A 21,288-nucleotide genomic window follows, 5' to 3' on the forward strand; every position below is an offset into this window, starting at 1 on the left:
CAGCAACTGATGGCTCTGCTGATGGTGCGCATGTTGTAGCCGTTGTTCAGGAACAGGTCTTTGATTTTCTCTATGCTGCGTTCACGAGCGCTGTTGTCACTGGAGATGTTGATGGCACGTCGTATTTGGGAGTGCAGCACAGCTCGCTTGGTTTTCCACGGGTGTGCAGAGTCAGCGTGTAGTATGATACCAGCCGATGTGGGCTTGATGTACAGCTCAGTGGTGTACTTTCCCGTGGGTTCGACTGTGATGCTGGTGTCCAAGAAGGGAATGGATGGCGTCTTGTCAGTCGATTCGATGGTGAACTTGATCGATGGATGTGCGTCGTTGATGTGACGGAAATACTCTTGAAGATTGGCAGAGCCATGGGTCCACACTCCGAGTACGTCGTCGATATACCTCATGTATAGTTGCTGCCAGACCTCAAGACCAAGACCAAGAAGACGAGCAACGCCGGTAACAAGGCTCGTGTTACCTTTCATCGATGACAAGCTAGCCCAAACCGTACAGGCCATCGTACACAAGAGTGGCCAACAGAACCTAGGAGTGACCTGGACCAACAAACAGACCATCAAGAACCAGCTGGTGCGCTCGGCCCTGAAACCACCTCCGTGTCCTGGTGGCTCACGCTGCCACTCGTGTGCTGCAGGACTACAGGGCCGGTGCCACAGTTCCGGAGTGGTATACCAACTTACCTGCACGCTGTGCAACCGGAGCTACATCGGCGAAACCGGACGTCACATACGACTTCGCTACAATGAACATCTACGGGACGCGAAGAACCACCGTATGGACTCACCGTGGGGCGACCACTTCAGAGATGACCACCCTCGATGTCGCCCAGAGCCCCAACACATCGCGGCCAAGATCCTACAGACATGCAACACCAGCAGAGACAGAAAAAATAGCAGAGTCGCTATGGATAAGGACATACCGACCAGCCCTAAACACCAACATCGCATCTTGGGCAGTTCTGTGATTAGTGTGAACTGTCAGACTGAGACGTGATAGATGTTGGGATAGCCTCATGACTGTTAGATCTTTTGGCTTTTGAGATGCTTAGTTAGATGTTTTATTAAATGCCGATGTTTGAATGAATCATTGAATGGTTGATTATATGTATGATTAAATGGAATATTGAATGGTAGATTGATAGATGATTGAATGGACGACTGTGGGTCTGATTGATTTAATGGTTGAAGGGTTGCTTGATTGGATGATAAAATCGTTGTTTGTTTGATTGAATGACTGCTTGATTGTATGATAAAACGTTTGATTGAATGATTTGGAATGGATACTTGAATGGTTTGTCGACTCCATGACTGAATGTAATGGGTGTAACTAGTTGATTGAACAATTGGATGAATGGCTAGTTTGTTGGCTAGACAATCGATCTATTGAGTAGTTGGTTGTGTACACCTTGCATGTTAGTTGTAATTATATTGTGTGTTTCTAAGATGACTAGCATAGTTATTCGTTGGGTCACAAGTGATCTCATACAGTTGTATTTGGTTACGTTAACTTATGTATACCTGTTATTTTAGTCTTGCGTTGATTAAAAGAGGCCGTTCTACTTATATGGCACGAGAATGTGACTAATATTCGTAGGAGGGATCAGTGAATTCGGCGCTTTTGTGACGTTCAATTATTTGTACATTTCTGTGGCTTGTATAGTTAACTTTTTGAACTGAAGAAGGAACGTTTCCGAAATATATTCATTGATTTTAGGCTAATTTTTTGGATTGTTTAAAGATAGTGAGCATAAGGTTATTCTTCTACGACATCGAATATTACTTTTACGTTTATAACTTAGTTACGGAGAGGTACATTTTGTCATTTTGAAATAAGTTCAAAAGCATTTTTTTTTTAATTCTATATCCCAATATTATGCATTTTCTATGTTTTTAATGGGATTGTACCTATTTAAAACAATGCAACATACACGCCTAAAAGGCTCCTTACCTCATCTTAAATACACCTGCACACACTGTCCTTTATACCAGCCTGTCTCGACAGTTCGTTATTTTCTCGCGATTCCTGCCGCGAGTATCGGGCCTGTCCCGGGCTGCCGTTTTTATTTGCCGAGTGTCAAAGAGCACCGGCTTAGCGCGGCTTCTGGAGATGAAGCCGGACCGCTGCGCCGGCCCGGCTATTGATAACGATAGTCTATAAATGTCGCCGGGCAGAGCGAGCTGACTCCATGGCCTGAACGCAAGCCGCAACAGTGACGCATTGAGGGGCCTGACGCACTGACTTTCTTTGTGGGATTGTTGGTTGGCTGCAACCGGACCTTGTAACCAACATATTGCGGTGTGGACATCTGATGATTTATTGTTGACAACACATTGCTACCACACATGTAGGGGAGAATGGGGTAATTTGGCCGGTGGTGTAAATTGGCCGCCCCCACCTGTACGAAAGCTGATAAAAGTGAATGAAATAACTTATTCTATTGTCTATTCTATTCTATTCTATTCTATTCTATTGTCTAGTCTCTATTCATTTGTCGTCGGCAGAACTAACTCGAGAACAAATGTCGAAACTTTCCCCCTCTTAGTTTTATTCAAAATTAATAAAAGGTGATTTTCGTTAGAAAGTGGTAACTTTTACTTCCGTTTAAAAATGTGTATAACATGTAGTATTTGGGCTGTAAACAAATTCCAACATTATAGCGCCATTTTTGAGGGTGTTCAGCGGTTCCAAGAGCAATTTCATCTAGTTCTGTACAGCCATGACGACTTTATAGACAAAAAATTTCAGAATGGCAATGTGGGGTCATTTGGCCGGGACTAGCGGGGCAACTTGGCCGGTGTGCTCAGAGTCAATATGCTGGGACGGCCGAGTTGTCATGGTCAATTATGCCATAAAGGACATAGTTTATGACCAACTTTGACTACCTTGATGCCATATTTCCTATTGGACAGCTGTAAGGGTATGTGACGTCATCAAAGGTCACCTAACGCTTTTTTGCTAATAAATACTTACAGAAAAAAGATACAGCCGCGCAAATGGTATCATTGTGTTCAGCTCGTCAAGGCGCATCGAATGATATACATGATGACCTTGAACTCACGTAACCTTGAGGTCAAGCGAACTGAGGTAACGTTACCTGAAGCCAGCCTTTGACCTTGACCTCTCGAGGTCAACACATACATGTTTCGATGCGGAATGACGAGAGAATTACGATGGTACTTTTAGTTTTGGCCTAGCTTGATAGCTTCAAAAGCTATTCGTAAAAAACTGTCATCGCATCTAGAGCCGTTATTTTGACTATTTTCGACCCCTATGACGGCTGAGTCAACCTCCAAAATGCTTCAAATGCGTCGTAGGACACGCGTCATTGCTGAATGTGAAGCTGACTCGCCTATAACAAAAAATCATGGCCTCAAACTAACACCGGCCAAATTGCCCCACACCCCCGGCCAAATAACCCTGCTAGTGGGGCAATTTGGCCGCTTTGCAGACCTTTGTGATGCGTCACAATTTCAATATACATAAGTAGTTACTCCATCATTTCAAGTTTACTGTCCAAGAAAGTAAAATGTATGCCACACCTGTCAGCGTTGAGAAAATGCAGAAATGTGGCGTCGATTTTTAGTTACATCGTTTTCTAAAAAAAGCGGCCAAATTGCCCCACTCTCCCCTACTCGTATTTACTTACATTTCATGTTTCATTACGTCGATAGATTAGACGTCAAACTTTCACGCTTTATAGAGTCTTCTAACACTGCTTATTATGCTTAGCTCGATGCGTAGACATCGAGCATACACTCTTGTATACCGAGGTATACAGAGGTCTATGCTCGATGCTGTAAATTATCTATAGGAAAGCACAAGCAAAAAGTTACAATACGTGGTCGAGCTCACATGAGTCCCTAGATGATCACCTATGTACTACATATGTAGGCATGCACCCCGCTTCATGTATAATTCTCTTTGCTGCGGTATTCTCATGACTCATTTCCAATGCCGAGTATAAATAGGTGTTTATTCAGCGCCTGTTGGTTCTGTCGACGGGCTTCATTCCACACCATGGAGGCGGGGCCGGCCGGATCCGGTTCGGTTAGCGGGGCGGTCCGCCTGCATTGTCCTGCTGAGGTCAACCGTGGCCGAACCGAGCAGCGGGGGCGGAGCGGGGCGGGGCGGGGCGGCCGGCCCTGACCATGACGTCATCCATGCGGCGGCCATTGAGCAGCGGCGACGCGTCCTATCGACCCGGCATTGACCCCGTCCAGTCCACACCTGGCACCCGGCGACGGGCTGCCCGAGACGCTGCGCTGGAGCCGCCCTACCCCACCCGCCCGAGATGCTGGAGCGGCCCTATCCTATCCGCCTCAGACGCTGGAGCCACCCTACTTATCACTCCCGAGATGCTGAAACTGCTCCGTCCCACCCGCCCGAGACGCCAAAGCCGCCCTAGCCCATCCAGCGGCCCGGCACCGGCGCCGAGCACAGATTGATGGATGGGGCAGTGCTAGAACGCCGTAAATAATACAAGCCCGCCGGCACCACCAGAGCAGCCGACTGAAGGTCAGCGCTAAACGGACGCCAGCATTGTCCAGAGCATGGCATCGGCGACGGACGGCTGGGGATCCGCCGTCGGGACAGGTTGTCCTGTCACTGCAGTGCCCCATGACAGGTGCCGCTGTCACTGCAGTGCCCCATGAACAAGTGCCCCTGCCACTGTAGTGCCCCATGACAAGTGCAGCTGCCACTCCTGAGCGCGATGACAGGTATCCCTGCCACTGCTGTGTCTATGACAGATGCCGTGCTCTTCCAGTGCCTAATGACAGGTGCCACTGCCACTCCAGTGCGCGGTGACAGGTGCCACTGCCACTCCAGTGCGCGGTGACAGGCATTGAGCAGGTGGCTGAGTGTCTGCCGCCCACCGTGATGTTCCAACAGACCAACCGGACGGTAGCTAGTGGGCGGCCTGAGTTGCTACGATACACAACACATGCCAAGCACTGGCATACCGACCACTCGTGGTATCATGTGGCGCTGAGTATAGTTAGTGGCATTCCAGCTTTCATCCGCAGGGTAGCTGATGTAAGATGGCCGCCTCCATGCATTTATATTATTTCTGGATGCTTCCTGGAGTGTTGACTGATAGCAGAAATAAATTATTGCTGTTATCCACTAACAAAATTTGTGTTAGCGTAACTGAGGTAGTTTATTAACACAACGATTAGGCATTATTTATTCATTTTACACCTAAAAACCTTTTACGGAATAGCATTTAACCCGCGCGGGGCTGGGGGGGTAAATTTTACCCACCCTCGCGAATTTTTGCAATAACTCAAAAACGGCGGCGCGCGGCGCCGCCAAACTTTCAGTACCTTTTCTTACATCAATTTGACACGTTTCCTGAAAATTTTAGCGAAATCCGTCGGAAAATGTTTGAGAAATTGACGTTTTAGTGACGTCATGTTCGCCATTTTCGCCTCAAAAACGGCAAAATTTCAAACGCCGCTAACATCTTCATTTTGAAAGGAATGAAGACGTAACAAAAAAGGTTATACGTATTTCTACTTTGTCTATCAAATGGCCATCTCGGTTTTTTGAAAATTTTGGATTTTGACCAACATTTTTTCAAAAAACTGACTTTTTTGGGAAAATAGTTATAAAATCCAAAATTTTGAGTGTATCGAAAAAACTGGAATATATGTCAGAGATGTAGTGTATGTGCACCTACAAACCAATTTTTAAAAGAATCGGTTCATAAATGTGGGAGTTATTAAAAATTTTATGACGTCACGACACACACAAATTTTGAAAAATGATTTTTTTGGAAGTTCTAGACTTCGTACGGAAACAAAAATAGCACCATTCGATTCGTCGTGAAAAACTGCATCAGATAGACACCTTTTTAGGCCTTAACAACCAACTTCAAAATTTGACCTCACTTGACCTGACCTTGACCTGACCTCGACCTGAAATTCATCTAAATGTGGTCCATACCACCTATTGAGTGTGCCTATTGAATTCTATGAATAAAATGACCCATAAAACATGTGTCGCACATGCCCTTTTCTATATTTTGTTTTTGGTGACCTGACCTGACCTGACCTGACCTTGACCTTGACCTCTGAATGACATTGTATGCAGCGAATATTGTCTTGGTAGCCTAAGAACACGTTTTGGGCAATCAGTCTCAGTCCATTCTTCGGCAACTACGGTGCAAGGCCGATACTGTAGAAACTTGCAATTTGTACCCTTGACCTGACCTTGACTTTGACCTCAAGGCTCAAACTTGAAAATAAGTACATGTTTTTAGTTGTTCGTGATGAGATCTTTCGAGTGGTGTTTGAATTTTCCAAATCGGACCATTAGTTCGGGAGATAACAGGGGGGGGGGGTAAAATTTACCCACCCCCAGCCCCGCGTGTTCGGCTGGAGATCCCAGCCCCGCGCGGGTTAAAGGTATGATAATGCATTTCCCGAAATATTTCGTCAGAACTGACTTCAAGTCATCAGTTGACCCATACCTAACGGAACAAAAAGGTCACCTGCGGCTGCCGTTTTGTGTCGATTTTTTTTAGAATACGATACAATACATCGGCTTGCATGAGAATAAACAGATGTTAATTTATTTCTCCAAACTATCCTCTGTTTTCCTAAATTTCTTCCTCAGAAGCGACTCTATCCTACGGGCGCGGCGCTGTCAAACAGGGCGCCTGCTAGGTAGACTGTACCGCCGCGCCGATCGGTGCTCCGGGTCAGCCTACCTCTCAGGGGCCCCGTCCGAGTGGACCTGCCGCTAGCCCGCTGCACAGTGTGGCCAAACGCCAGATTAGCGCGAATTTAATCAAAAAACGAATTTTGGAATTTTGACTTTTTATAACTATCAGTCGATAGGAAATTGTCCAAAGTATGTCAATATCACAATATTTTGGTTCAATGTCTTCCTTTCGATGTCCAAAAAGCTAGCTAAAGTGGACATACGCAATGCCGGTCCCGGCTGTGCTGAAATCGTCGAAAACCCGCGTCATGCTTACAACACATTTTGGCGTAATTGTCGGAAAGGTTTGGAAATAATTGGAGTGGCATATGACTACTGAGCCTATATTTGATAGTATACCCGAATTCTATAGGTATCCTTGGACTAACCGATGAGTTATGCTCATTTGAAAATGACCTTTTCAAACATCCCCTGAAAACACTGTCCATCTTAAAAACGTAGAGATATAAGAAAATGGCCAAAAAACTCCACGCCAAATCTACCATGAGAAGATTTGCCACACTTTTCTGGACATGATCCATTCAAGAAACCCTGCCCCAACCTGCCCCCCGGCCTTTGGCTCAGCTTTGAACGTATCGGGTTGGCCCGCCCGGGGAGGTCCGGCTATAGGGTGGGCGCGGCGGCGGCTCCGTAACGTTACGCGAATGGCTCAACCGCTGTATTTCTGACTTGTTATATTGCAGAATACGGTTGCCAATGAATAAATATTGACAATTTTTCAACCTTCGCCCATATAGGGGGTGAGGGTGGGGTCGAAAGGACCCCTCTCGGTTTTTCGCAAAAAGCTCATGTAAAAAGCGGCCGATCGCGACGAAATTTTCAATACCCTCGAGTTTTATCAATTTTACACCTACCCATTAAATTTCACGACCCTGACCCCAATGACCTTTGACCTGTGACCTATTTCTCGAGACCATGTTTGGCCGGAAGCGCGATTGGGCGTATGTTTGCTTGCATTAGCCGCGCGTTTGCAGTCTTTTCGTGGTTTCAAGCGTCTAAACATGTGATATTATGATGTTGGTCCCATGCATTATGGTCGGTGTCAAGATCACTTGAAGGTCAGGTCAGTTCAATGACCTTTGATGACCTCGGTTCACCTTTTTTAGTTTTACATGCTTCCAGGCTAGTTTTTGGTCTTTGGAGCTGATTTCGAATTTAGTATAACCATTTGAACATTTAGGAAGAAGTTTTGGTGCCTTCGTAACATGCAACGAAGCTGTCACTGGCGGTTGACACCTATTAATTATGAATACTCGGCAGGACTGGTTGGCCTGACCTGACCTGACCCGACCTACGTTCGCGGCTACCAAAACACCAATACGGGCGAGGGTTAATGACATGAAGGTGCTTATGGTGTAAGTCTTTGTTTTTACTCCCATTGCTGAGGTTCAGTCCTATCGGTGCGTGTATTTCAGCAACCATCTACCGATTCATGTGCTTCACCAGGAACATTCCCACAGAAACATAATTAGATGTTGATTTTTTTTTCAAGCAAACTTTGGACAATCATAAGAATTTACCAGAGAAATGATGGGAATTTCGTAAACGATTCCTCCTCCTAACATGCCCATCATTGCTGGGACCCACAATTTTATGCCTCTTAGTTGCGGTTAAATTCCAGGATTTCGTAATCAGAGTCGGAGTCGTTCGGAGTCAACAGTTCTGACCCTGCAGTCAGAGTCGGAATCGAAATCGATTTTGGAATCCGGACCAAGACTCGTAGTCTGAGTCACCGAAAATCCATCGACTGCGTGGACTTGCCATGGCTGCGGAGTCAGAGTCCGAGTCGATCGTATAAGTCGACAGTTTTGCCCGGAGTCAGAGTTGAAATTGACTTTTGAAAGCCGTAGTCGGAGTCGGAGTAACTCCATCGACTTCACAGCCCTGGCCTGGTAAGCACATCACCCGTCGTAAGCTAGTCCTCCTTACTTTTAGAGGCGAAACTATGCCATTATATGCCAGCAAGCATTTATAATGCATCGTAAAAGGTCTCACATAGGTTTAAGTGTCAATTTTGAAACCAGGGAACCACTTTCAACGGATCCGAGCAGCGCTGGGATTTAATTCGCGCTAAACTGGTGTTTGGCCACACTGTGCGCTGGCCGAGCGGACCCGGATACACTTTACGTCTTTACAGTGACTCCGCAGCGATACACGGCGAGGTCCCGGCGCTGCCGTCGATGGCTTGTCGCTCCCACGTCAATATTGCAGCGTCTAATGAGCCCGGCAGATCGATTGTCGTCCCGGTCCCGTGTCGGCCGCATGGATTTATTGAGTCAACAGCTCTCTCCGGGCCGGTACGGCCGGCGCGGCGGAGCACGGCTTGGAACGGGCACCGCGGAACTGAACGTGATTTCGGGGAAATGTTTGTGCCTGCTGTCTGCAGGTGTCTAACGTGAGCGGTGTGCCTGATGTCCGAATGTTTATTACGACGGCCGTGTGTCGGCTGTCTGCACGTATCTGACATTAGCCGTGAATCTGCTGTCTGAAGCCGTGTGTCTGCTGTCTCCAGATGTCTGACATTGAGCTGTGTGTCTGCAGGTGTCCGACATTGAGCAGACGCGGCCGGACCTGCTGCGTGGCGGAGGCTCTCAGGAAACAGAGCTCACCAATGTCGACTCGTTCAACTCGTCGACCGAGTTTGGCTCGGCCAGCGTGAACGCCATCACGGCCGCCAACGGTTCCGTGACGCCCGCCATCCAGACGCCAAACGTGAGTGATACATACCATACCTTCATACCTACCGGCCGCCAATGGCTCCGTGACGCCCGCCATACAGACGCCAAACGTGAGTGATACATACCATACCTTCATACCTACCGGCCGCCAACGGCTCCGTGACGCCCGCCATACAGACGCCAAACGTGAGTGATACATACCATACCTTCATACCTACCGGCCGCCAACGGCTCCGTGACGCCCGCCATCCAGACGCCAAACGTGAGTGATACATACCATACCTTCATACCTACCGGCCGCCAACGGCTCCGTGACGCCCACTATACAGACGCCAAACGTGAGTGATGCATTCCATACTATACCATACCTATATACCTACCGACCGCCAACGGCTCCGTGACGCCCGCCATACAGACGCCAAACGTGAGTGATATACGGTATACTTACACAGTACCTACCCTACCGGCCGTCAATGGCTCCGTGACGCCCGCCATACAGACGCCAAACGTGAGTGATGCATACCATACCTTCATACCTACCGGCCGCCAACGGCTCCGTGACGCCCGCCATACAGACGCCAAACGTGAGTGATACATACCATACGGTTCATACTTACCGGCCGCCAACGGCTCCGTGACGCCCGCCATCCAGACGCCAAACGTGAGTGATACATACCATACCTTCATACCTACCGACCGCCAACGGCTCCGTGACGCCCGCCATCCAGACGCCAAACGTGAGTGATACATACCATACCTTCATACCTACCGGCCGCCAACGGCTCCGTGACGCCCGCTATACAGACGCCAAACGTGAGTGATGCATTCCATACTATACCATACCTACCGGCCGCCAACGGCTCCGTGACGCCCGCCATACAGACGCCAAACGTGAGTGATACGTACGGGCCGCCATCCAGACGCCCAACGTGAGTGATACATACCGGCCACCATACAGACGCCCAACGTGAGTGATACATACCATTCCTACAATCTAGTTACATACCTTCCGGCCGCCAACGGCTCAGTGACGCCCGCCATACAGACTCCAAACGTGAGTGACACCCCCATACCGACGCCAAACGTGAGTAATGCGTACCGGTCGCCATACAAACGCCAAACGTGAGTGATACATACTGGCCGCCATACAGACGTCAAACGTCAGTGGCACATACCGGTCGTCGGCGGCACTTCTCACCTCATGGAATTAACTAATATTTATGTGTGAATTTCCAACCACATTGACCGCGGCAGTGCGCTTAGGCTGTCTGAGCCGCTTGTCGTAATGAACTGAGGAAATGTGTCTCCTCCTCCTTTGCTGAGCTGCTGCACACATCTGATGAGGCTCGCTGCGCTTTCCAGCGTCTCTGCTGAACTATTCTCCTAATTTTCATTTTCCATCACTGAAGGTGCTCGCTGAGCGATCAAAGTTGGTTTCTATTCGGGAGCGGAAACTATCAGGTCGCCAGAGTCCGTTGGAGTGTCATTTATAAGACTTAAAATGAGTGACCAGCAAGACGAGGATACCTAATTTATAATTATGTAGTCTGGTCTGGCTATGCAACGCGTTAGTGGGTTAGGTTAGGGCAGGGCGACATTTTTAGAAATCTTATCTCAAACCATGCAATCACGATCACATTGCTGTCGCTTTCCCCATTCTAAGTCAGATGATGGCCTCTGCATGAAAAATCATGGTGGTCTATGATTTTATTCGATTTCTACACACACAAAAAAAAATTGCATGTCGACTGGACAAAAAACATAGGTGCACAACGATTTAGGTTATTTCAATTTGTCACCTTTTTTCATTAATTAGGTAACATCTCTATTCAGGCAATATATATGACCTTTCTTTACTCATCCGTTTGTTATATTTATTCTAAGCTTTTTCACCCATATATCTGTTTATTTGATAATTAATGTATTGATCGGCTCAGCACGGCTCGTTTCCCACATTGCTGCGTTCCCTCACATCACATCAGCGCTCGCCCGGACGAGCCGCTCTGTTCCCATATTCCCGGCGTGGCGTATTCTCCGTGCCCTTGGGGAATTATTGGCCGTGAGCGGTGGCCGGGTGCTGTAATCAGAGTGTCGCTCGGCGGACCGGGGGCGGGGGCGGGGTCGGGGGTTCGTTCCCGACCGCGGCCGTCGGCCCGCCGGCGCCCGACCGATAGATCAGCGGGGCCACCGGCCGTCGGAGCCTCCGGCGGCCTGTCTTCTCCGATGGCGCCGTCGTTCCAGTCGGTCGGTCCGGGTCAGGGACAGCCCTCTCCGATCAGTCGGGGGCGACTGCTATCGATTCTCCTGGAGGCGCCCCTCCCCACCGGGCCTTCCGGAGCCGGCGGCGGCGCGACCGGCTGAGTTATTGCCCGTGTCTGAGGCGGCCTGTTGTGGGCACCGAGTGGCAGCCGACTCAGTGATGGGGTGCCGAACAATGCACTCCCAGGCGCCATTGTTGCCAGCTGAGACCATTAGCTGACGTGAGTGAAGGCTACAGGATATGCCGTGCCATATGCGTGCCTGCCGATATAATTAAGTTTATTCATTTGCTGCAAGATAAATTGACAGGCAATTGCTCTTATATGTAGGTATCCATTACGGCAGAATTCCGACAACAAGTTTTTTTTAGCAGGCATTGTCAACATGTGACTGTATGTTCCGCCGCAGAACAAGTCTAGCTGAGATGCGAGCAAATACCGTGACATCTGTTCTCAGCGTCCTTGTCACTAATTGTCATTTACCCGGTGCCAGAACATCCCACCGCGCAGAACGCCGAGTGACGGGATCAGCCTTTTTACATCCTGTCCAGCGCCCTCTATTTTTAGGCTTCTGTTAGCTATTGGTTCACCTAGCAAGAAGTGGAAAGCGGCTTTTAAAAGCTCGCCAAAAAAATGTAATGGAAGACTTTAGAGCACTATCAATTTGAAATCATATGTCAGTCTAGCATCACAGCATGAACTCATGGGTCCTTGTAACTCTTTGAGAGATGTTATCGGTGGTTTTGCTTATTCACCTGACCTGACTGTGTGCAAGTGTGTGTATGTGGAGAGGTAGGAGATTCCGGTCCAGTCGGCACTCCGGCCTGCGTTGAAGCCCACCTGTCCCTCCCTGTGAAAGTGCTGGCCGCCTGCCACCTGGCCCGCTGCCCATGCGGACGGCGATCCTTCCAGACTTGCAGCGCACGTGTGTGAGCGCTGGTCCGACTCACTCATTTCCTGCTAAACTTAGGTTTAATTCATCTCACGCCATGCAGTCTGCACCGAACACGCTGCCATCTGACTTCAATGATATTTTGGACCAGACGTCAATTTGTAACATGTGATTAAGACAAGTTGTATTTTATCTCCCTTCAGTCACTGAATTTCTCCCACCTTTTTGCTGGACTCATTTCCCTCTTGTCATAGTCTCCCGCTAGCAGGTCAAGGGTGTTGTCTGACCCTGTCGTCGCCTGAGTGACTCCCAACTCATGTACCGTTACTCAGCTATTCATAGAACAAAATCCACCAGGTAGCCTGCAGATTAGGGCCCCGTTTTTACACGTGCCTTGTGTGACGCAATCCCGGGCCTGCTTAGGGTGTCAATTAGTTTGGCACCTTCTCAATCAGTATTTTTCCCGGACTTATTGTTAAAAATGCATGATGGTGGTAATCAGACGTTTTAGTGAGTCATTATAGAAGAATCCACCCATTTTAAAGCTACGGTAGTGATAGCAATTTGAGAAAGTCACGCACGACGGGCTGACATTAATTGTATTTTCTTGGAGATCTACCAGCCTCAGGTAGACCCGCTTATCACCAAGGATTGCACGCAAGTGGTATTATTTTCAGATATTGTAAAAATCAGTTTAATATGCTTTATCATGAGACGTTTTCACAAGCATACCTACTCGTAGCTCACATGCATGTCTGTTATCTCTGTAAATTGGGACGGCACCACTATGCATCTATGGTAGACAGCTTCAAGAGGCTGCGGGTAAGCGCTGGGGCTACCTTCGCCGTGCGCCCTTACGAAATTTGGCATCATGAAAACTCTCGTGACCATTAGTCACAGAACAGGGCTGCTTTCACAACGCGAGAATTCATTGAGCTTTAGGCAGCTTGTTAGCCAAAAGCTGGTGCATCATGTTCCAACATAAATACTGTCGGTTTGTTATTGTACCATCTGCTATCTCAGGCGGTCAGCCGCATCAAAATTCAAATCCTATCCTCGTTTTTAGACCTACACTTACGGCGCGCGCTTGATGTCTATGTAGTTCGCTGAGGTGTTAATAAAACGACAAATCGAATCCATCAGAAATGTCAGTTTCATTGGCGTTCTTTTCTTCCCCATAGGTCATCTATCGATGCAGCTCCAAATCAATTTCAACTGTGAGCTCACAGTTAAACGTCTCGAAAACTCGTTTACAGAGAAGGAAGGGTTTGTTAGCTCATACATACATAGTGACATCGCTATTAATTTTAATGGCTTCGCCCATTGTCCACCCGGAGCCATTTCTAGCCCTAGTCCCTGTCTCATAAGGCGCACTATATATGTCTACCGCGCATTGTCATACGGCACTAATATTGCGTGTTACGTAACGCCATCGCTCCATTCTCCATAATGGAAAATTACCAGAAAGGGATCAGCTCCCACGCCTCTGGACGGGGATCGGCCTGACCCGTCCGCTCGCGGAGCACGCGACAGCGGCTGTCGGCTCAGCCCGTCACAGAACTCCCCGACTCAATGGCAGGAGCGGACGGCACGTGCGCCGGCGCCGAGCTTACATCCTGGTGGAACGTGCTGCGGGCAACTGCAATTAAGCTCCATTGACCGGCGGAATGTCTCCGTCTCCTTCACAGTTCGCGATTTTCCCCTCTCCCGATTCCCGTCACTCGGCTCTCATCTCCCGTCCTCCGTCCCTCATCCTTCTTCCTTCGTCCAGCTCGTCCTTCGTCCTTGGTTCCTCGTCATTTGTCCCTCGTTCCCTGTCCCTTGCCCCTTGTCCATCATTCCTCGCCTCTCATCCCTTATCACTTATCTCATTCATTCACCGTTCCTTGTCATTTGTGCCCGTCCCCCCCCCCCCCAATGCTCCCATATCTCCTACATTCTCATTCCCCGTTCCCTGTCTTGTTGTTCCCATGGGTCCGCCCTCATAGCTCCTTGTTCCCTCCTCTGCCAATACACTGAATACATACTGAATCAAAATTGTCCTTTTGCGCAATATTCACATGAAAAATGTTTATGCCACGTGATTGTACTAAAAAAAGCTGGATAAAAAATACCTAAATGTTTCCAAAGCCCAAAGCCGTTGGCGATTCATTTGGATTAATAGGACGTCCTTTCGCACGAGACGCAGGCAGACTGCAAGACTTTTATTTCGGTGGACTGTGTAGCGTCCTGTCTCTAGTCACGTTCGATGTCAGCCCGCTAAGCTGAAACGTCACCCTTGGAAACAATAATGCTAATAAACATACTCGTCGACATAACTCGTGCCCGTCACAAAGAGTCGGCGTGGTGCCCGTGCCGTGACGGTCGGCCGTCACACGTGTCCGTGCCGTGACGGTCCAATGTCACCGTGACGTCACGAAAAATGTGGCTGCCGTGACGGGTGTCCGTCTGTCGCGCGCGGCCATCGACCAGCGCTGGTGGTGCGCGACGCACTGTTGACGGCTGCCGAGTCGCCGTGGGGATGGAAATGTTGAATGTCAAAGGGACACGGCTGATACGGTCAGGGAGGACAGTGGTATGCTGGGCAATGAAGTCGAGGCTTCCGACTGTGGAGCTGGAACCCCACAGCTGAAGTTTATCTAGTTATATCCAATATACCTAGTTAGTAGTTATGTGTAGTTCCAGAGCGATCTCCAACCCAGCAAATAAAACATCTCAAATTATCAACACATGTATGTACTTACATACCTATGGTTCCAACAGAGAAGGCTCTTTATGAACGTTAACAGCGGCCATGGTTTTCTAGGAATAGTTATGAATATCCTACGCTCACACTGCCTCCGTCCAGTGGATTTGTAAGTGTAAATGTGGTTTTCCTATGCACGTTGCAGGCTTCACGTGTCACCTGCAGAGGCTTTGCTCCAATTCAAAGGTTTCTTGGTTATAAGATAGTATTCCGCGCGCGTGGATATCGAATCGTTATCATGAACGTGAAAGTTATATCGAACAAGGGAAAGTCCGTATTAATCCAATATTTGCCCCCCCCCCCAATCTACGAGTGTTAGTCATTTAATGCAAGGAGGCACATGTCACATTTCACACCGCAGCCATCAGTTGTGTTGTTTTCTGCTTCGTTTTGTGGCAGAGGATGGTATGGAACACTGTGTGATGTATGGTTTCACGCGCACACCGTGCACATGTGCTCACGTGAATGCAGGTCCTTCTGGATGCAGCTCACATGCCATCGTCAGCTGGTGCGTTTGTCTTTCCAGCTCTCTCACTCTCCTCCCCTAGTTATCTGTCTCTCTCTTTCTCTTTCTCTCTCTCTCTCTCTCTCTCTCTCTCTCTCTCTCTCTCTCTCTCTCTCTCTCTCTCTCTCTCTCTTTCTCTCTCTCTCTCTCTCTCTCTCTCTCGCTCGCTCTCTCCCCGTCTGTGCACTGCCTCCATAGTGACGGTGCGCGGTCCACAGGCGTCCCTGGCTCTCTCTCTCTCTCTCTCTCTCTCTCTCTCTCTCTCTCTCTCTCTCTCTCTCTCTCTCTCTCTCTCTCTCTCTCTCTCTCTCTCCGTCTGTGCATTGCCTCCATAGTGACGGTGCGCGGTCCACAGGCGTCCCTGGCCCGTTCGCCCTCGGTCGGCAGCAGTTATCTGTCGGCCACGTGCGCCACCAGTCTGACGTCCACCGGGCAACTGGGCCCCGGTGGCGGTCCGCTGCCGCCGGCCGCCGCCGCCGCCGGCTCCTCCTCTCAGTCGGCACAGGTTTCTGATCTCGGTGTCTGTCTGTCCCCGCAATGTTTGTCCGTCTGTCCGTCTGTCCGCAGCTGTCGTCTGACGTACCCTCTCCGCCGCCTGACTGTTCACTGTGGTCCGCTGTAACATAGTAGAGCTTCTCTAATGATGTTTCCTCACTCCCACCCAGGCTAACGCTTGTTGTTTTTGTGGATGGTGGAACTTTACCCGCGCGGCTGACGTGTGTTGATTTTTCCTCTAACCTGCTGACGTTTGATGTTTTCTGTCATTTTCTGTTGTCAGTGTTCTGTTCTCTGGCGCAATACTCTTTTCCCCGCCTCATATCGCGGTCAGGAACTGTCCACCACTGCTCTCAATGTGACTGTGCTCCGCCGCCGATCCTGGCTACTCAGACCGAGTTCTCTCCCCGACTGCTGTGAATGTTGGAAGCACCGAGCCTCCCCAGCCCCAGCCGGCGTGCGCCGTCTGTTCGTGGTTTCAGCTGGCCGCCCACTCACCCTGGCTCATGCCAAACGAAACTCTGCCCAGACTGAGCCGCACAGAGCCGCGCTGACGAGTACAGGCCGTCGGTGTCGACACGTCGGGTCATGGGGTGCGCACCGAACCGCCGACCAACTACGCCGCTCGCTAGATTACACCGCTAACGTAAAGCCGATATCCAGGGAGCGAGGGTCTGTCGAATACGGCTACTTACTTGACTCGACTTTGCATAAGTGCCCATCGTCCGGCATAGCTGTAATAGCCGGTACCTAATGGCTCTCGTTATATCCCCGACAATGGCATGGGAATGTGACAAAAATTCCTCATTTTGCAATTTGTATAGCCGTTCTATGACCTTAAGTCCCATCGGGGTCACGTTTGTCGTCGAGGGCGGAGGCTCCCCTCCCCGGTCTAATGCTGGTCCGGTCTAATGCGGGGTCTGTGACCGTTTGGTCGGTCGGCCGGTCGCCATTTGCACGCGGCGAATGTCGCGCTGCCCGGTGTCAGGTCCATTTGTCACACAGACCCATCGATTCCGGGGGCGGCGACCAGTGACGCATGTATGGACGTAAACGCGTGTCTACGTGCGGCCGAGACCGATCGGCGCGCTGTCCGTACCCTGATGAGCGGTCACCCAGTGCTGGATCGGTACTGTGGCGATCGGTCACCGTCACAGCGCCACCGTAATTGGTGACGAGGCATTGGTGATCACCTGGTTACGGTGGCATCGGTAAAAACCCACCACACTGCCCACGACCACAGCACATGACAGGCTTGGTAACTAAGGTGCTGATGTCATTACACCCACACCCTGTCCCGTTATATTCTCCTTTGCAATGATTACATTCACTTGTCCGTATAATGGCCTTCGCTGTGTTTAGACGCGTTCAGTGTCACTACCGCTGTGTTATGTGCTATCGCTGGCATGTGCTGTAATGTTGTGTTGTGTTGTGTTGTGTTGTGTGATGTTGTGTTTTGTTGTGTTAAATGTTTGTTGTATGTTCCTGTGTGTTCCTGTGCAGCTCTCCCTTGTCACGTTTCGAGCTGTTCCTGCCCCCCCCCCTCGTTACCCATTCTGATGGGACCCGCGGGCTGCCCCCTGCGCTGTACAAGCTTTGTTGTCAGGCGCGGTGAGCTCACACTCCACACGCACAACCACAGCACTTTGTCGTCTGTACCTACCGGCCGGCCTATGTCTCTCTGCCTCTGTCATTCTCTGACTTTGTCTCTGTTGGTGGTTATGCACGTCTCTGCCTTACCGTGCTTTGCACTGGTCTCCTCTGTGCTTTGAGTCGTGGCTTTTGCTGTTGAGTGGTTTCCGCCACATGCGGGTGTCTATCTGTAGATTGAGGACAAAGGATTTCAGCGCCGATAACCAAAGGAAACCACTGATACAGTGGCTGCCGGTCGGATGGTCAAATAAAAGCTTTCATGGCCATGAAGGAACTCACCGAGAAGACTTATGCTTCCACACCTCGTTCTTTCAAATATTATCTCATGTAGCTGAGATAATTTTCAAGGCTCACTTATCAGTTATTAATTCCATACATTTTGATTGAACGAAATATCGCGTTTAAATACGTCAACGATTCAACACTATCCTAGCTTGGTTCTGAAGTTTCAGTAGTTTTGTCATTCTTAAGCCTAGACGAAGTCGTCCAGCTGTGATGTCTTATTTACTTAATCAAATAACAATCCTGAAATTTAGATGGTTTTTATTTGATTTGGATCTGACCTTGACTCAGTCAAACAGTAACAGCCGTCAACTTAACAGCAGTCAACTTTGTGAATTTCGATAATTGGTAAAGTAAGTTTCTGAAATCAGCTAGAAGGAAAATGATTGCAAGTATATTGAATCATTTTACGGCAATGCATCAACAGAACGCGTGAAAAATGAACCTGTATGTATTTAGGCAATGTTGTTAATTAATAAAAGCAAGTATCTTAAGTAAGTAAGTAAGTAAGTATCTTTATAGTAAGTAATAAGTGAGTAAGCATCTTTCTTCGACGCCATCTCGGACACTACATACTAGTTATGCAGCCGACACGAGAAGCGTTGTGGATAAGTTTACTGAACACCTTACGTAGTTCGACGCACAGACTGAGCGGATTCGAGTCCCCAAGGCATTGCTGTTTGCTCCGCGAGCTAAGACGGCCTGCGCCCGACGGGCGACGGCGAAGGTCAGCTTCAGTCGCTCGGCTACTCGATTCCAACCTCCAAATCGTCAGAGGGTGATCACCAACTTTCGCCGCTCAATTATGCCAATTGCTTGTAAAATTGAGCAATAAAAAGCTGGGATGATATTCCGTGCAACAAGCTCCATGACACGGAGCCAGTTTTCAGAATCCGATCCACTTTGGTTATTTTAATCAGCTCGACCAGTTTGGTCGATAAAGCGGGGTTCGCTTGTCGTTGCGAACTCGTTCAGCCTGGTTTGGTTCCAGGCTCCAGCGCTCTGGTGGGCTTGGGGTGCCCTTGGTCTGAGGCCTCTGTGGGACTGGGTTCCATCGTCAGCTCAGTCTCGATGGACTGTGAAAATGTGTGTGCTACTGCAGGGTAGAACACAAATGTGGGCATGTGTTCGACAAACAACAAAAAGTCAATAAATGTGTATTGTTCCTTATTTTTGCAGGTGTTCGCAAATACATAATTAGCAGGATAAGAAAAACAAATCATTCAATACTAGGCCGTTGATCGTCCCACTTGAGTCGTGTGAAAACCTCGTTAAAACTTCGCGGGGTGACTGACATCGCTTTGTAATGAGACAATAGCCAATTCAGCGGCCTGATGCATGCCGAGTTCCGGAATGAGTTTCGAATTTCCCCAGCACAACCTCCCGGCAGTAATTTTTCCTGGTGCGAAACTCGGACGCTTTATCTCCATAAAGTCAGTCATTTTTCAGTCTGAGCCGTGATAAAATAACTGATTAAACTCTTCCCACGTGGTGAGAGCTCTCATTTGTGACGGGCCGGGCGGCGGGTCGTGGCAGGGCCGCCCTGGCACGGGCGCCGCCGCCGACCTGACGACCGGTCGGGTTTGAGCCACTTTGAGCCGCCGCAGAACGGTCGATACCGACCAATGGCTACCCATTACGGGCCACTCAACGGGGCCGTTCGTCTCCCCTCCCGGACCGGCAAAAATACCCGACACAATGCCAATAGTAATTGGCGGGTGCGCCCGGCTAAGTGCTATTCTGGGGAGGAAACTGCAGGGCCGGCGCGGGGCGGATCCGGCTCACCTAGTGATGCCCTCGGGGTGGCGGGCAGAGCAGACGGAGCCTAAACGGATCCCGCAGGGTCGGCCGGTTACCCCGCGGCGGGCCGGGGGCGACTCTCCCCCGACCCGAGCCTCAGCCGCTCCCCAGTCGAGACTCGTATCTATCCCAGTCGCTCTCCCGGGACATCTGATAAACGTTCTGGCTACCCGGCCGCCCCCGCTGCCCGCTGCCCGGGCTGTTTTCGGCCGCTGTCGGCCCCCAAACAGCGCCCATCGCACACCCATCTACTGCCCGGTCACGAACACCGCTACCGGATTAGCGAGCCGCCCCGCAGCGGACGTCAATCTTTTCCGCCAGCCGAACCGTTAGAGCGCGGCGCGCAAACACGCGCCCCTCGCGGCCGGCCGAGATTGGGGTTTTCATGCTATTACAGGATATGCGCTTCGCGCTGGCTGGTTCGATTGGTGAATGACATAATAAGTTATTTATTCAATTGTTTTCAGGTTGAGCTCAACAAATGAGTCAGGTATGAGTCATTTGTCTGAAGCGCTAGGTCCCATGGTTATTCAAGGTCCTTGGACTCAACATTGACCTGGTCATTTTTCCATTAAAAGGTACCTACATACATTCGGCGTGTCGTGGCACAAATATTTGTTAGATCAATCATTTCGTTGCGTAACTTTTCCTCCAGATGCTATTCACCAAATACCAAGCTCCGAATTTTTATGTTGCAACTTACGGGCTTCTACATACGCATGACCTGGGGCAAACATGGCTGATTTATTTTCTAAAGCGTGGTAGTCTGACCTCTGAAAGCTCGTTCGGTAGGTGACATTTCTGTAAAGCATTCGATATCATTCGATCACCGCTGCGCAATGACCGCTGCCTACAGTAGGTAATCAGATTTATTTGCTGTTGCCACGTGCCAATGGACGTCGGTCGGACTTCACAGGTCAGCACGGGCTTGTCCCTGCAGCCTTAGCAAATAGGCACGTAAGACGTGCTGGGACCCAGTTGTCTTGTTTCACAACTGAGAGCCATAGTTAGGTATACCCGTCTGGTGTTGTAGCTAGCTCTGCCTGGCGCTGCAGCTCTGTGTCTAGGCTGCAGCTCTGTGTCTGGCGCTGCAGCTCTGTGTCTGTAGCCAGCTCTGTGCCTGTATTAGCTAGCTCTCTGCCTGGGCTGCAGCTCTGTGTCTGGGCTGCAGCTGTGTCTGGGCTGCAGCTCTGTGCCTGGGCTGCAGCTCTGTGTCTGGCGCTGCAGCTCTGTGTCTG

The 21,288-nt window shown here is 49.6% G+C and overlaps 1 protein-coding gene across 3 annotated transcripts in view; it reads left to right on the forward strand.

Annotated features, from left to right (window-relative positions):
* Window positions 1-21,288, forward strand: part of LOC122389640 (sodium/potassium/calcium exchanger Nckx30C-like) — a 70,174-nt gene that overhangs the window by 21,945 nt on the left and 26,941 nt on the right. For 2 of the 3 annotated variants that reach the window (XM_043381844.1, XM_043381845.1), the window contains 2 exons: window positions 9,283-9,453; window positions 16,176-16,325. In XM_043381844.1, coding sequence (XP_043237779.1) covers window positions 9,283-9,453; window positions 16,176-16,325 — 321 coding nt within the window. The remainder of the gene's footprint in view (window positions 1-9,282; window positions 9,454-16,175; window positions 16,326-21,288) is intronic. The other variant, XM_043381846.1, reaches the window with a different exon arrangement.

The sequence above is a fragment of the Amphibalanus amphitrite genome, unplaced genomic scaffold (assembly GCF_019059575.1).
Source record: "Amphibalanus amphitrite isolate SeventyFive unplaced genomic scaffold, NRLGWU_Aamphi_draft 000366F_arrow, whole genome shotgun sequence".
Lineage (NCBI taxonomy): Eukaryota > Metazoa > Arthropoda > Thecostraca > Balanomorpha > Balanidae > Amphibalanus > Amphibalanus amphitrite.